Raw genomic sequence first — 12,901 nt, forward strand, 5'->3', positions numbered from 1 at the left:
CTGATATATGGATTTGAATAACAAAATTGAGTTAGACTGATCTAATGTTGTTAATAAACTCACTTGTAACAATAACTCTAGGAGGTAGAACTTTCACTCTTTCCATTTTACAGATTAGGAAACTGAAGCTCAGAGAGATCAGGTATTGTGCCTGGAGTCACCTCGCCAGCAAGTAGGAGAGCTAAGCTTGGAGTCCAGCTAGTGTGACTGCCAGCCTCAACTTGCAGTCCTGCCTCTCGACCCTGCAGGGAACACACATTCTTCCCAGATACTTAGGGAATTAAAATAAATGTCCTTGGCTACTGAGAGAATCTCATGTAGCCCCCTAAGTATAATAGAAATGGTACAGGTCATATTCTCCAACCACGTGGCAATAAAATGAGAAATTAATGCAAAAGTTTAATGCAACAAGAACAAAATCTGTGTCCTTGAGGGAAAAGAAGAGACATTCTTAACCAACTCTTAGGCAAAAAGATTAAAACAACACGTGTTATTATGGGCTATTTAGAAAGTAATGATGATGAAAATAGTACATATCAAAGTTTATGGCATGAAGCCAAAACTATGCTTAGAGGTGAATATATTACTATAAACATGCCTTTATTACACGGAGAAAATAAGGAACATAGCTTTCAAATCAAGAACTTAGAACAAGAAGGAAAAAATAATCTGAAGAAAAAAGGAGAAAGGAAATTATGAAATAAAGGCAGAGGTTAATCAGAAAATAACAACAAACTCCATAGAAGAATAGACAAGAATGGATAAATTGGGGCAATCAAAATTTAAACAAACAAACAAACAAACAAACAACCACAAACCACCTGATGCAGAGAAAAAACGGGACTATGAAGGCAGCATTTGGGAGGATAAATAAAGGCAGGGATCAAACCACCAATACAAAGGAGATTAAACATCATAGTGTACTACATAAACTATTTTGCTAAATTTAAAAGAAATTATAAAATGATTTTTTTACAATAGATAAAATGTCAACGTCTATATTAAAGTAATGTACCTGAATAGACCAATAACCATGGAAGAAAATAAAAGAAAAACCACTGAAAAGGAGGAGATAAAATAATGAGACAAATTTATTTTCAGATGGTATTGCTTCTTGCCTGGAGGAGTCAGGAGAATGAGTTGGCAGTGTTAGCACCATTATAAAGAGTCCAATGACTTTATAAAATGAATATGCCAAGAATGCCAGTCTTTGAATATACTAGCAAAGCCCAGTTAGAAAATATAACAGGGGGAAAAAGACCCATTTACAGCAGCAACAAAAATCTCCATGAAATATCTAGGAATAAAGTTAAAAAAGGAATACTGCCTACATGAAAATTATAGCACCTTACCAAAGGCTATGACAGATAAATAAACAGAGAGACATACCATGTTCTTGGATGGCAAAAAGAGTTAATGTTATAAAGATCTGAGTTCTCCCCAATTTAATCTATGTGTTTTATGAAATCGTAGTCAAAATTTTGATGCAATGTTTTTAACCTGACAAAATGATTCTAAATTTTATTTGGAGGCAAAACTAAGCATGAATAGCCAATAAAAAATTCAAAACAAAGAACGACTTTGGGGACTTCTGGTGCCATACATTTAAAATTATTATAATAGTAAACACTGCTATAGTGTTACAACAATTAAAACTTATACAAGAATAAACAGACTCTTTCAAGAAAGGAAAGAAGGCAAAAAAACCAAACCAAACCAAACCAAAACAAAAACTAGACCCTTAGAGGAAATGGATAAAAAGTCTAGGAACAGACCCTTAACTTCATAAAAATTTAGTATATGTAAATCTGGCATTTTGAAAATTCTGCTAGGACAACTGGTTAACTATATTTGAAAGAATATGATTAGATTCCCTACATCGACTAAAAAATCAAAATAAATTCTAAAGGTATTACAGCAATATGATGAAACTAAGAAGTAAAATAAAACACAGAGGATTATTTATTTGATCAGCACAAAAGCCAAGGAGAAAACTATAAAAGAAAACATTGATAAATTTGATATCATGGGAAATTTACATTTTCTAACATTAAAGCACCCTGAAGAAAATTATATAGCAAATGACAAACTGGAAGGGAAGCCTTTTTATAGCATATAACAAATACAGTCTATAATAATATGGACCTCTATTCAATAAATAAGAAAATAAATGCTAATAAAAAAATTGACATAAATTCACAAATAAATTCACAAATAAAAAATGCATAGGCCAATAAACATTTATAAAAAGGCTAACCTAGCTGTAATAAAAAAAGCAAAATCAGAAAATGAGATACCATTTTTACTTTTCAAACTGATGACGCTTTTGTTTTTTTAATTACCTGGTTTTTGTGAGAATAAAACATGCCCTCTTACTCATCGTTGGTGAACAAAGTGACAAGATCTTTCCAGAGGGACACTTGACAATCTGTATTAGAGGCCTTAAATATCTCACATATCCTTTAACTTGGCAATTCTACTTCTAGATATTCTAAGGTCACAGATGTGTATGAAGATACATGTCTAACACATTGAATTACTAACCATAAGAGTGAGAAATTAAAAACAATCTAAATGTTCAGTAATAGGGAATTCATTACATAAATTTTAAATAACTATGTGAGAGACTACTATGCAGCATTTAAAATCCTATTCTAGGAGAAAAAAATGACAGGTAAAGCTTGTAGTGAATATTTCAGTAAAAATATGTATATTGGTATGTTCAATAAAATATGTAAAAGATTAGGTTTAAGTAGATAGACTAGAAGGAAATACATTACATCTTATCTGTGGCTCTTTATTTTAATTCTCTATGTAGGTTATTTAGTTTTGTCCCTAAGTTTTCTACAATGACAATGCAGTATATTTATAATTAGAATAAAAATTGGGGGTCTGATACACCAACAGGAGAATGCTGCTACACCACTTGGGGGCGCTGTGGACACAGCTTGGGTGAAGCCCCCTGCTACGCTCCCAGGAGCTGGCTGCTGCGTTGTAGAGACAGCACCAGGGCATGACACACACGGAGCTGTGTGGTTCCACCTGGGGACACGTCGTTGTGCTTCCAGAGCCTCCTTCGTTTTAACCAGCCACGGTGCCCCCAGCCCGCCACCGTCCCCATGCTGGCCGAGCCCTGGGTACCTGTGTGGGAGCCCGAGAGGGAGCTGAGCAGCCGAGAGTGCTGGCTGTGGCCGTCGTGCACCTCCACCACGTCGTTGAGGGCCGTGTGGAAGAAGGCGAACTGGCCAAACACCACTGTGGGGGAGACACGGTGCAGAGATCTCAGCGTGCAAGACCGGGCAGGCATGCTGGGGGCGAGCAGAGGGGACAGCGGGTCTGGGGGCCCCAGGCCAGGACGAGGGCCACCAAGAGGAAGTTGTTGGTTCGTGTTGCTTACTGAGCCTTTCTACTGGCCGCTTCCCACACTGGCAGGACACCCTAGCACAGGGAGGGGGACCTGGGAAGGCCTGGGCTGACACATCGAGTGAGGACTGCACCCAAAGGTCCGGCCGGTGGAGGTGGCACTGAGTTAACCTAGTTCTTTCCCAGGAATAAGCCCATGAAAGGGCTTTCGGTACCATGCCCCATTTTCCATGTGATCTCAGGACCCCCCATTGTCCCTTGCTTTTTCTTCAAAGGTGCAGCAGAACAGGGTAGCCCCTGGACATGGCTGTCCCACAGCTAAGCGGAATGGGGGTGGCAAGAAGCAGCCTCCTCCTGGGGGGGAGCAACTGTCTCTGGAACAGGCACACAGCTCCCCTCATCTGCCTCTGGCAAAGTCCACAGGGAAGAGGGAAAATGACATTGATTAAGCACCTACTGGGTGCCAGGTACCATGCTTGCTATGTACGTCATTTTCTTTGACCATGACTCTTCCGGATATTATCCATATTTTGTAGATAAGAATCTGAGGCTCAGAGGTTAAGAGAGTTCCCAAGGGCCACTCAGCTCATGTGGGGCAGGGGTCTGAGAAGCCAGTGGCCACAGCCCTTATGAGTCCCCAGTCAGACAAGATCTAAGGGCCTGGCCATTTGATGGGTATTCAGGCCACCAGCTATGCATTGCAAGGGGGTTTCTCAGCCCTCCCCTCCCTGCCAGTTCCTGCTGCATCATGGGCTGGGGTCACTCTGGGCCACAGCGGGCACAGCTCCCATTCAGCTAGCTGCCAGACCCCGGGTCATTTTGCCTGCACCGGTCTCCCAGTTGGCCTGGCGCATCTGAGGGCAAGAGCCAGGGCAGACTCTTCTCCATTTTGCCTCAGAGCCTTGAGCATGTGGGAAGTAGGACGCACATGTGTGTGCTGTGTGTGCTGTATATGTTATGCATGCTGTGTGTTGTGTATGCTCACATGTGTGCTGTGTATGTATGTATGTTGCACGTGTCAAGTGTACATGTATGTGCTATGTCACATGTGTTGTATTGTGTTGTGTGCATGTTATGTGTATATGTGTGCTATATATGTTGTGCATGCTCACATGTGTTGTGTATGTTGTATGTTGCATGTGTGTTATGTGTATGTGCACGTTTTATGTATTATGCATGCTGTGTACTGTGTGTGGTGCATATACATGCATTGTGTGTACTCACATATGTTGTGTATATGTTGTACGTATTTTGCATGTATGTTGTTTGTTATGTATGTTGCGTGGACAGGTGTGTGCATTGTATATGTTGTGTTGCACATGTATATGTGTTCTGTGTGCACACGTGTTGTGTGTTACATATGTTGTATGCATTGTGTATGTTGTGTGTTCATGTGCTGTGTTGTATGTGTTGTGTGTATATGTGTATGTTGTGTGCACATCTGTATGCTGTATGTGTTGTGTGTTTGTGCACATGCACATGTCAGAGCACAGAGGGACTTAGGCCATGGAGTTGACTGCCTGATAAAAAAGCATTTGCAATGTTGAATACGGTAGTGAATGGAATGAAAGATTCTTAGTTCTCAAATCACGGGCAGAAGAGCAGGAGGAAGAGCACATGTCTGCACCCTGAAAGTGGGTACTGAGTCAGGGCTGGTGGCAGGGGTATCTCCGTCCTCTCCTCTTGAGTGGTGAACAGGACAAGCAGGTCCCTGCATTCATAGAGTGTACATTCTAGTGGGAAGAGACAGTCAAAACCTCCCCCGAAATTCAACCAAATGCTTAAGCAAATAGACAAGATAATTTCAGTTCGTGTTAAGTTCTGGGCATATGGCTAGAATTATGGGGCAAGGCAGGCCCCTTTAGATGGGGAATCAAAGAAAGACCTCTGAGAAGATGATGCTAGTGCTGAGACCTGTGCTGGGGCTCAAGTCAGACCCAGAGAGAAAAATCTGCCCCCCATCCCCGGGCTCAGCATCATTGGCAAAGAGAAGATGCTTGGGACAGATGGGTCCACATGCAGCTTTCAGCTCAATGCCACTGACCAGCCTTAAGGTCAGCTGCTTGCAAAGGCATGAGCTCCTCACCACTGGAGGAATTCAAACACAAACTGCATGCCCACCTATCAAGGAGTCTGCTCTGGGTAACAGATCAGATTGGACAACCTTTCAGGACTTTCCTAACTGTGATCCGGCATGTCTAAAACTCCTGCAACGTCAGTAGGTTGCGGAGTGTGTGCATGTGCACGTAAGTGTGCAGGTGCTGGGGCAGGAGTGGGTGCACTGATGGCTGGAGCTATGGGTGAAGATGAGACTGGGCATTTACAGAGGGCAGGGACATGCCTCGCTCATCTCTGTAGCCAAAGGACCTAGCCAAGTTCGTGGCCCCTGATAGGTGCTTACTGAATGTCTGGGGAACGACTCAAGCATCAGGCCATGGCCTGTGCTCGCCCATCCCATTTTGGGAATAAGCAGCCAGGTCTCTGTAGGCTGCCCCAAGCAGCCTAGATGATTAGGACATACTGATGTCTTTTGCTACACCCAACACCAACTGTGTTTAGAAATACTCGTTAGGCCTCCCATAAAGAGGAGACCCAGGGAGAGAGCAGCCCAGGCCAGTCCCCTGGTTGCCTTTCAAGATCTTCTTGAAACCTGCAGGGCTGGCAGGACTCTTGTATATCCCCACCATCAACCAGGTAATGAGCCTGGTTCTTTCCACCTGTGTCTCTCAGAATCTGGAGGGTTCTCTCTCTTCTCAGGGCACTTGCCTGCTCCTTGCTTTTTTCTTGTTTGTCCTACCTATAGCTCCTGGACCAGGCTCTGGTGCTCAGGTGGGACACCAGAATGACGTGGCTCCATCTCCCTCCATCCCATTCCTTCCTTCCTTCCTGCTCCTTGGCCACCTGCCCCTGGGTCTCAACAGGCCTGGGTTTGCAGCAGCTCCATTCAGACTGGGGCTGGGCTGGGTAGCACCAAGGCACCTTGCCTTCCCTCTGTCCTGGCCATTCTCTCACCAGCTCTGCCTCCTTGGTCCCGGCTGGGCCCACTTGTGCCCATCTTCCCTCTGTGTCAGGAATGTATTCCGCAGCTTGCTTCAGAGCATCAGCACTCGGCTGCTCTGTTTGGGACACAGTTCTGCTGTTTCCACGATGGGAGGGGATAATTGGGAAGGACCTGAGGAGTTGCCCATTTTAGAAGAGGGGAGAGGAGTCAGAGAACATAAACAAAAAAACCTCATACCATAGTCCTTGGGCACGGTGACAAAATACAAGCAGATCTGTCCACTGGTGTAGTTCTGGGGGTAGTTGGGGGACAAGACCACTCCGTCTGAACCCATGTACTGTCCCCCACAGGGGGCTGAAATAGAAACCGGACAGAGAAGCAAGTGACCTTGTGCACCTCTCACCAATTGTCCATCCTCCGTTCTGCTCCCAGCTTGAGCGTCTGGTCCTGGTGGGGCTGCCCTCAAGTGGGCGGCCACCAGGGTGGAGAAGGAAGTCTGAGGACGCCGCCCTGCCCTGCCCCAGGACATGCATCCCTGGCCTGGGACGGGGCCCGAAACTCACCGTGATGCTGTCAAGGGCCCCCTTGGGCAGATGTCAGCCTTTGCTCTCTTAACTATTAACATTGTCATTGACCCCTGAAGGCACAGTCTTGAGGGACACAGTAGGAACTTCTGCTTACAAGTGGAGCCTAGAAATGATCTGCTGCCCCATGGCTGATGTCTGCACCTGGGCAGTCAGTGTCTGCATGAGTAGGGAGCTGAAGCTACCCGGGAGTGGCCAGCCCATGGAACCCAGCCACCTTCAGTTCCCCTCCATGGTGTCCGAGTTCCACAAGGGGTGGGCCTCGGAGCCTGCCTCTCCCACCTAGGCAAAGGGGCCCCCCCCGGGCTCTTCAACTTGGGAGGTCACCATGCTCTGAGGTTCTGACACTCATTTCTACCCCTCTTGTTAGGACCCCTCTGTGGCTAACCCAGACCTACCTGGAACCAGCCTACTCTGCGGGCCTTACTTTGACACACCTGATCTCTCAGTGATTTTCCCTAGGCCTGGGAGCAAGTCCAGGGGCCTCCTTTAAACTCCCTTCTCCCTGGTGTGAGCTCCCTGGTGTGGCATGTCTGGGGGCCTCTGCTGAGGACATGAACATCTATGTGAATGGGGGTGGGGACGCTATGTGATCCAAGAGAGATGACACTTTGACAGGGACTGCACACCTGGTGAATTATGAGCCATTTTCCTCTACAACAAGCCCAGGTTTGCCGGGCCCCACTGGGAGGAGCCACCCTGGAGGACCATGGCCCCTTCCCATAGCTGACAGCCCCTCTGCCCCTGGCCTTCCCTTGGTTTCTCAGACCCCCATCCCTGGGCTCCCGGCACCTGTGCAGACTGGGCGGGGATTGTTCCACACGGGCTTCCCATCAGGCCCCAGGACGCAGCTCAGGGTGGAGGAGCCCTCAACTTCATAGCCCCCATGGCAGTAGTAGGTGATGGAGGAGCCCAGCTTCAGGTCCGACCCCACTCGCGTGCCGTTCTTGATGGAACCAGGATCAAAACATGACTCCCGCGGGTTTTCTGGGAGAAAGAGAAACACACACATGCACACATGCAGAGGTCTGTTAGCAGCCTGTTTTTCCGGAGCAGCACCCAGGAGGAGAACCTGACTTTAGTTAGCCACAGAGAGCATGTGGGATTCAAGACTGTTGGTCCTGTTCCTTCAGGTCTAGAAACTCCTCTAGATTTGGTTAGAAATCTAAGGCTGGAAATCATATTAAAGAGGGAGATTCCCCCTCCTCTGCCCACATTCTCGCCGTGGTCCACAGGGGAAGGAGTTGCAGCCAAACCTCCGAGGCCCTCTCTCACGCCCCTCCTGGCTCTGCCCCAGAGGGAGCATGGGATGCTCTGACGGGTGGGAGCTGACAGTCCCTGACCCATCTCAGCTGCAGGCAGGGTCACTGCGGTAAAGGCCAGTGTGCAGGCACAGCCCACCCCCTGCTGAGCCCTGACCCCCCCCCCCACCCCCACCGTGGCAGGCCTCCTGGGCTTTTTGTCTCCAGCCGGGAAGCAGGGCGGACAGTGTGCCTCCGGGGAGGGCCCTTTCTCTCCCTCTCCCTTCTGCCCCACTCACTGCTTGCTGGGGAGGTGGATCCGGCATCTGCTCTGCAGGCCCAGTCACAGCCACCTGGTGCAGGCACTGCGGAGTGGATGGGTCCCCATACTTGGATCCAGGAAGGAAGCAAGAAACCCCACTTCCCTTCTGGTTAGGGTTATCCCACCTCTGGGACAAGTCAAGGTCTCCAATACAGTTTTCTAGGGCTTTGCACTGGGTGTTGGGTACTTGCCAGGTTATTAAAATCTCAAGATTTCCCCATTTGGCTATTGATCCTTATGGTCTTCCCAATCAGTCATGTTGTGGATGGGCCCAACTGTCATCTGCTCTGTGCCTCTGCACCAGACAAGAACATACTTGACATTGCCTGAGGACTGGGCACACTAGCTCTATGCATCCTTCACCATCAGCTGGAAATCCTGAGCAGCTCTTGGGAGCCAATGCTCACGTCCATCCACCATGGCCTTTCCTCTGTCCCCCTTCCAGTAAGCTCACTTACTGGTGGTAAATCCTGTCCTCGGGGCTGGGCAATGGCAGGGCGTGGCCCAGGCCAGTCAGTACCGGGGAGATGCACTGAGAATCAGGTTTCCATTACAGTCCTAGCGGCTACGCTATGGGGGCACCAGAGAGGTCTAGAGAGGGGAGCTCACAAAGAGGTGCTGACAGCCCTTGCAGAAGGATTCAGAAATTCAAAGAGCGGCACTAAGCAGGAAAGAGCTGGAACAGAAGGGATCAGAGTTCATTCATCAGAGATGAATGGCTCAGGAGGAATTTGGCTGAGGGCGGTGCTTGTCACCTGGGTACCTTTTAGATTACCTGCACAGGAGGGAGCCGCTGCTTGAGGCTGTCACTCAGCTGCCAATCAGCTGGCTGAATGATGGCATGGGACTCTGAGAGTCTATGATCCCGTCAAGTCTAGCTACTCCTGCATTCAAGCCCTTATGACCATCGTGCTCTTTCAGTCTTCACCCATAGCTGAGGGTGGAGCAGTTCTGGATGCACTATTGCATTTAAACTCAAGTGGGACCCAGACAATGGTCCCTTGCCTTCATTAAATCTGTCCTCTAAGCCTTGTGGCTCTGGCCAGAATATGACTGGCCATTGGGTGACCCATATGTGAATTGCAGAGATACGGGGAATATATATATATGTACATATATATATATATATATATATACACACATAGGTAACTCTTCTATTTTATTGAGGAAAAGACCACCATGCACTGGCAGACAAGGCTACAAAGTTTTCGGTATAAATATCTAGAATTTAATTAGTATGTTTTATATGTGGATGTATCTATTTAACTAGGAAACATTTTTTATATATTAAGATATATCCACATTTATGTGTGTGCAGGGAACTGTCACCATGTCTTATGTTTCATCTGTCCTTTTTATAAATCCAAAGTGAGTCAAATATCATTTGAAGTTCAGAAAAATCAAGTAACTTGGAAGCAAGTTCACACAGCTCATAAGAGGCAGAAGTAACTGTGGCCCCCAATATCCATTTCCCCTCTTCATCCTTCTACTGTGGAGCCCAGATTTTACCCACAGCTTCAAGGCGCTAGTTGAATTCTACATTCCCCAGCCTCCTGGGCAGCCAGGTCTGGCCAAAGAGATGGAAACACGAGTCAGACCCTGTCTGCCGAAAACAATCCAGTAGCGTCCTGTCTCAGTCAGAGAAAAACCCAAAATCCTTTCAGGCCTCCAAGACCCTGTGCATGCGGCTCCTAATCGTCCCCTCCATGACCTCTGCTCCTGTCGTCCTTTTGTGAACTTTGCTCCGCCCACACTGGCCTCTGTGTGCGGGACATTCCCTGGTTTGCAGGGCTCCCCGTCTCACCCCTTTCAGGACTAAGCTCAGTGTCTCTTCCTCAATGACACTCTGTGAGCAGCTACTTCAAATTGCGATACTCCTCTCCCCAGCGCTCCGTGACACCATTCTCTGCTTTCTCCCACTGTGATTAGTACTCCCTCATCTACTATATATTTACCTTATATTTTTCTGCCTTCCTCCACTAGAATGCAGGTTCTGGAAGGGCAGCTTTTCAGTTTTTTTCACTGCTGTGTTCCAGTGCCTGATACACAGTATGCACTTAATATTTATCTTCTGTGGATTCATGTGGAACTTTTAGAGAGGATGCTTAAGGGAAGTTGACTCAGCTGAGGAATGCTCATTGGCCCTTCCCTCTTTTCTCCATCCCTCCTTCCCTCCCTCCAGAATTCAGACCTGATGGCTGGAGCCTTGGTGGCCATCTTGGGTCCAAGATACCCTTGAGGATGGGGTCATGGCACAGGAGAGCAGAAGGACAGACGGAGCCCAGATAGAACCTCCCCATCAACTCTAAATCACGACCTCCAGACTTCTTTTACAAGAAGGATAATAAACTTTTACCTTGTTTAAGCAACTGCGTTTTTGGGTAACTGCTATACTGGCATTGGACCCCCACTGGGTATGATTGCCCCAGAACTTTACAGATACCACAATGTCCTTTCTTCACTACTTTGGCAAACTCATACACTCTTCAATGCCACCCTCCCTGAGGTTTCCTGAACTCTGCCTTCTCTCTGGCAGAATTCTGTTTTTCTTTCACTGGCGATAGCATGTATCATATCACACTGGTAGGCTGGATAACCGTATTTCTTTCCAGTGGGTTCTGAACTCTTGGAGGGGAGACCCCAACACCTAGTCTTCTCATAACCCTGGCAGCTAGCACAGAACTTGGCACCAGGGCTGGCCATATTTGGCACATAATAGAGGCTTAATAAATGGCTGCTGAATTGTCTGGCTGAACACTCTGAGGCTTGGAAAATCAACCTACCACATCAATGCTTCCATCTAAGACTCTGTTCTATATTTACTCACGTGTCAGAGGAAGATGAGCTCATCATTCCAAGCATAATCACATTAATAACGACGACAAGAATAATGATAATGATGATAGCCCCTTACATAGGAATATCACTTGGTAATTTCCAAAGCACTTTCCAATCTGTTATCTCATTTGTGTCTCACAATACCCTCTGCAGAAAGCAGGGCCAGGTATGCTCATGTTCAGCTTATCGATGAGGAATGTGGTGATGAGAGAGGACAATGAGTTTTTTCCAAGCCATTCAGCTATTGAGAGGTAGAATTAAGATCCAAATCAGGTCTTCAGTCTGCCAGACCAGAGCTCAGTCATGATAACACTAAATGACTCAAACATCATGATGATAATGATAATAAATAAGCCCAAACCCTCCAAAATGGGAAAATTAAAAGAACCAACTTCTCTGTGGTCCTAACAGATGAGGCTAACTCCCAAACTTGGCAACGGCAAAAAACTGAAAATAACCCCAACATTCAACCGGTAAGGAACTGGTTAACAAGGCCAGATCAGAGCCATCACTGAAATACAAGCAGTTTTTAAAAAGCATAAATCTTTGAATACTGATATGGGAAGATGCCCAGGATCTATTGTTGGGGAAAAAAACAAAAACAAAAAAACCAGATTGCAGATTAGTACATACAGTGTGATCTCATTCATACGGAGCAGGGATCAGCAAACTGCAGCCCACGGGTCACTGACTGCCTGGTTTTGTAAATAAAGCTTTATTAGAACACAACCTTTTGTTTACATATCGTCTGTGGCTGCTGTAGCGTTGTAAAGCAGAGCTGAGCAGTGGCCACAGAGATCATCTGGAGTAAAAATATGTCCTCCCTGGCCAGAAAAAATTTGCCAACCCCTGGTATAGAATTTATGTTACTTTATATTTATAGAAAATACATGAAATGAGATAACAAATTGTTAATAATGGTACTTCAGGGGATGGTGATATTGAGGGATGTCAAGTTCTTAAGAGTATATCTTATCTGCATTTATAGTGCTTGAATTTTTCTAACAAACCTGAGTTACTTTAAAAATAGGCAAAAAAATGAAGATATTTCCATTTTGAATTTAAAAAGGATGACCCATGGCAACAGCAGGTTGAGGGAATGCGGGTGGTAGCAGGTGTGGGAATCTGGCCGTAGCTCCCAGGCCCACAGTGTTACTTCCAAGGGCTTGAAAGAGAAAAATAGATATTTTTTAGTACCTTCTGGTAAAAATTGATTCGCCTTGGCCTTTCCTGAGTTATTTCAGGTTCTCTAACACATGCTTGGAACTCTTCCCCTGAAACACCCTGCACCCCCACTCTTGCACAGAGAGGGCTTCTACTCACCCGTTCGGGCTCTGTCTAAATGGCCCCTGCTCAGACAGGCCTTCACCACCACCGCTCTGAAGGGGGCACCTTGTTTTTCTTCCTCAAAGTAGGCTGTTCTTTTTTTTCTAGCTTCTTATGCTTTTTTTTTTTCTTGCTTGTCTACTTAGTTATTGTCTGTTTCTGTCACTCACCTTTAAGTCACACTGGGGTAGGGACCATGGCCATTTGCTCACTGCTGTACTCTCAG

General features: G+C 46.3%; 1 protein-coding gene across 1 annotated transcript in view; it reads right to left on the reverse strand.

Annotated features, from left to right (window-relative positions):
- CSMD2 (CUB and Sushi multiple domains 2) overlaps window positions 1-12,901 on the reverse strand; it is a 571,373-nt gene that overhangs the window by 104,132 nt on the left and 454,340 nt on the right. The window contains 3 exon segments of the mRNA XM_069477647.1: window positions 3,142-3,255; window positions 6,602-6,718; window positions 7,741-7,935. Of these exon segments, the coding sequence (XP_069333748.1) occupies window positions 3,142-3,255; window positions 6,602-6,718; window positions 7,741-7,935 (426 nt within the window).

This window comes from Eulemur rufifrons, chromosome 8 (assembly GCF_041146395.1).
Source record: "Eulemur rufifrons isolate Redbay chromosome 8, OSU_ERuf_1, whole genome shotgun sequence".
Taxonomy (NCBI): Eukaryota; Metazoa; Chordata; class Mammalia; order Primates; family Lemuridae; genus Eulemur; species Eulemur rufifrons.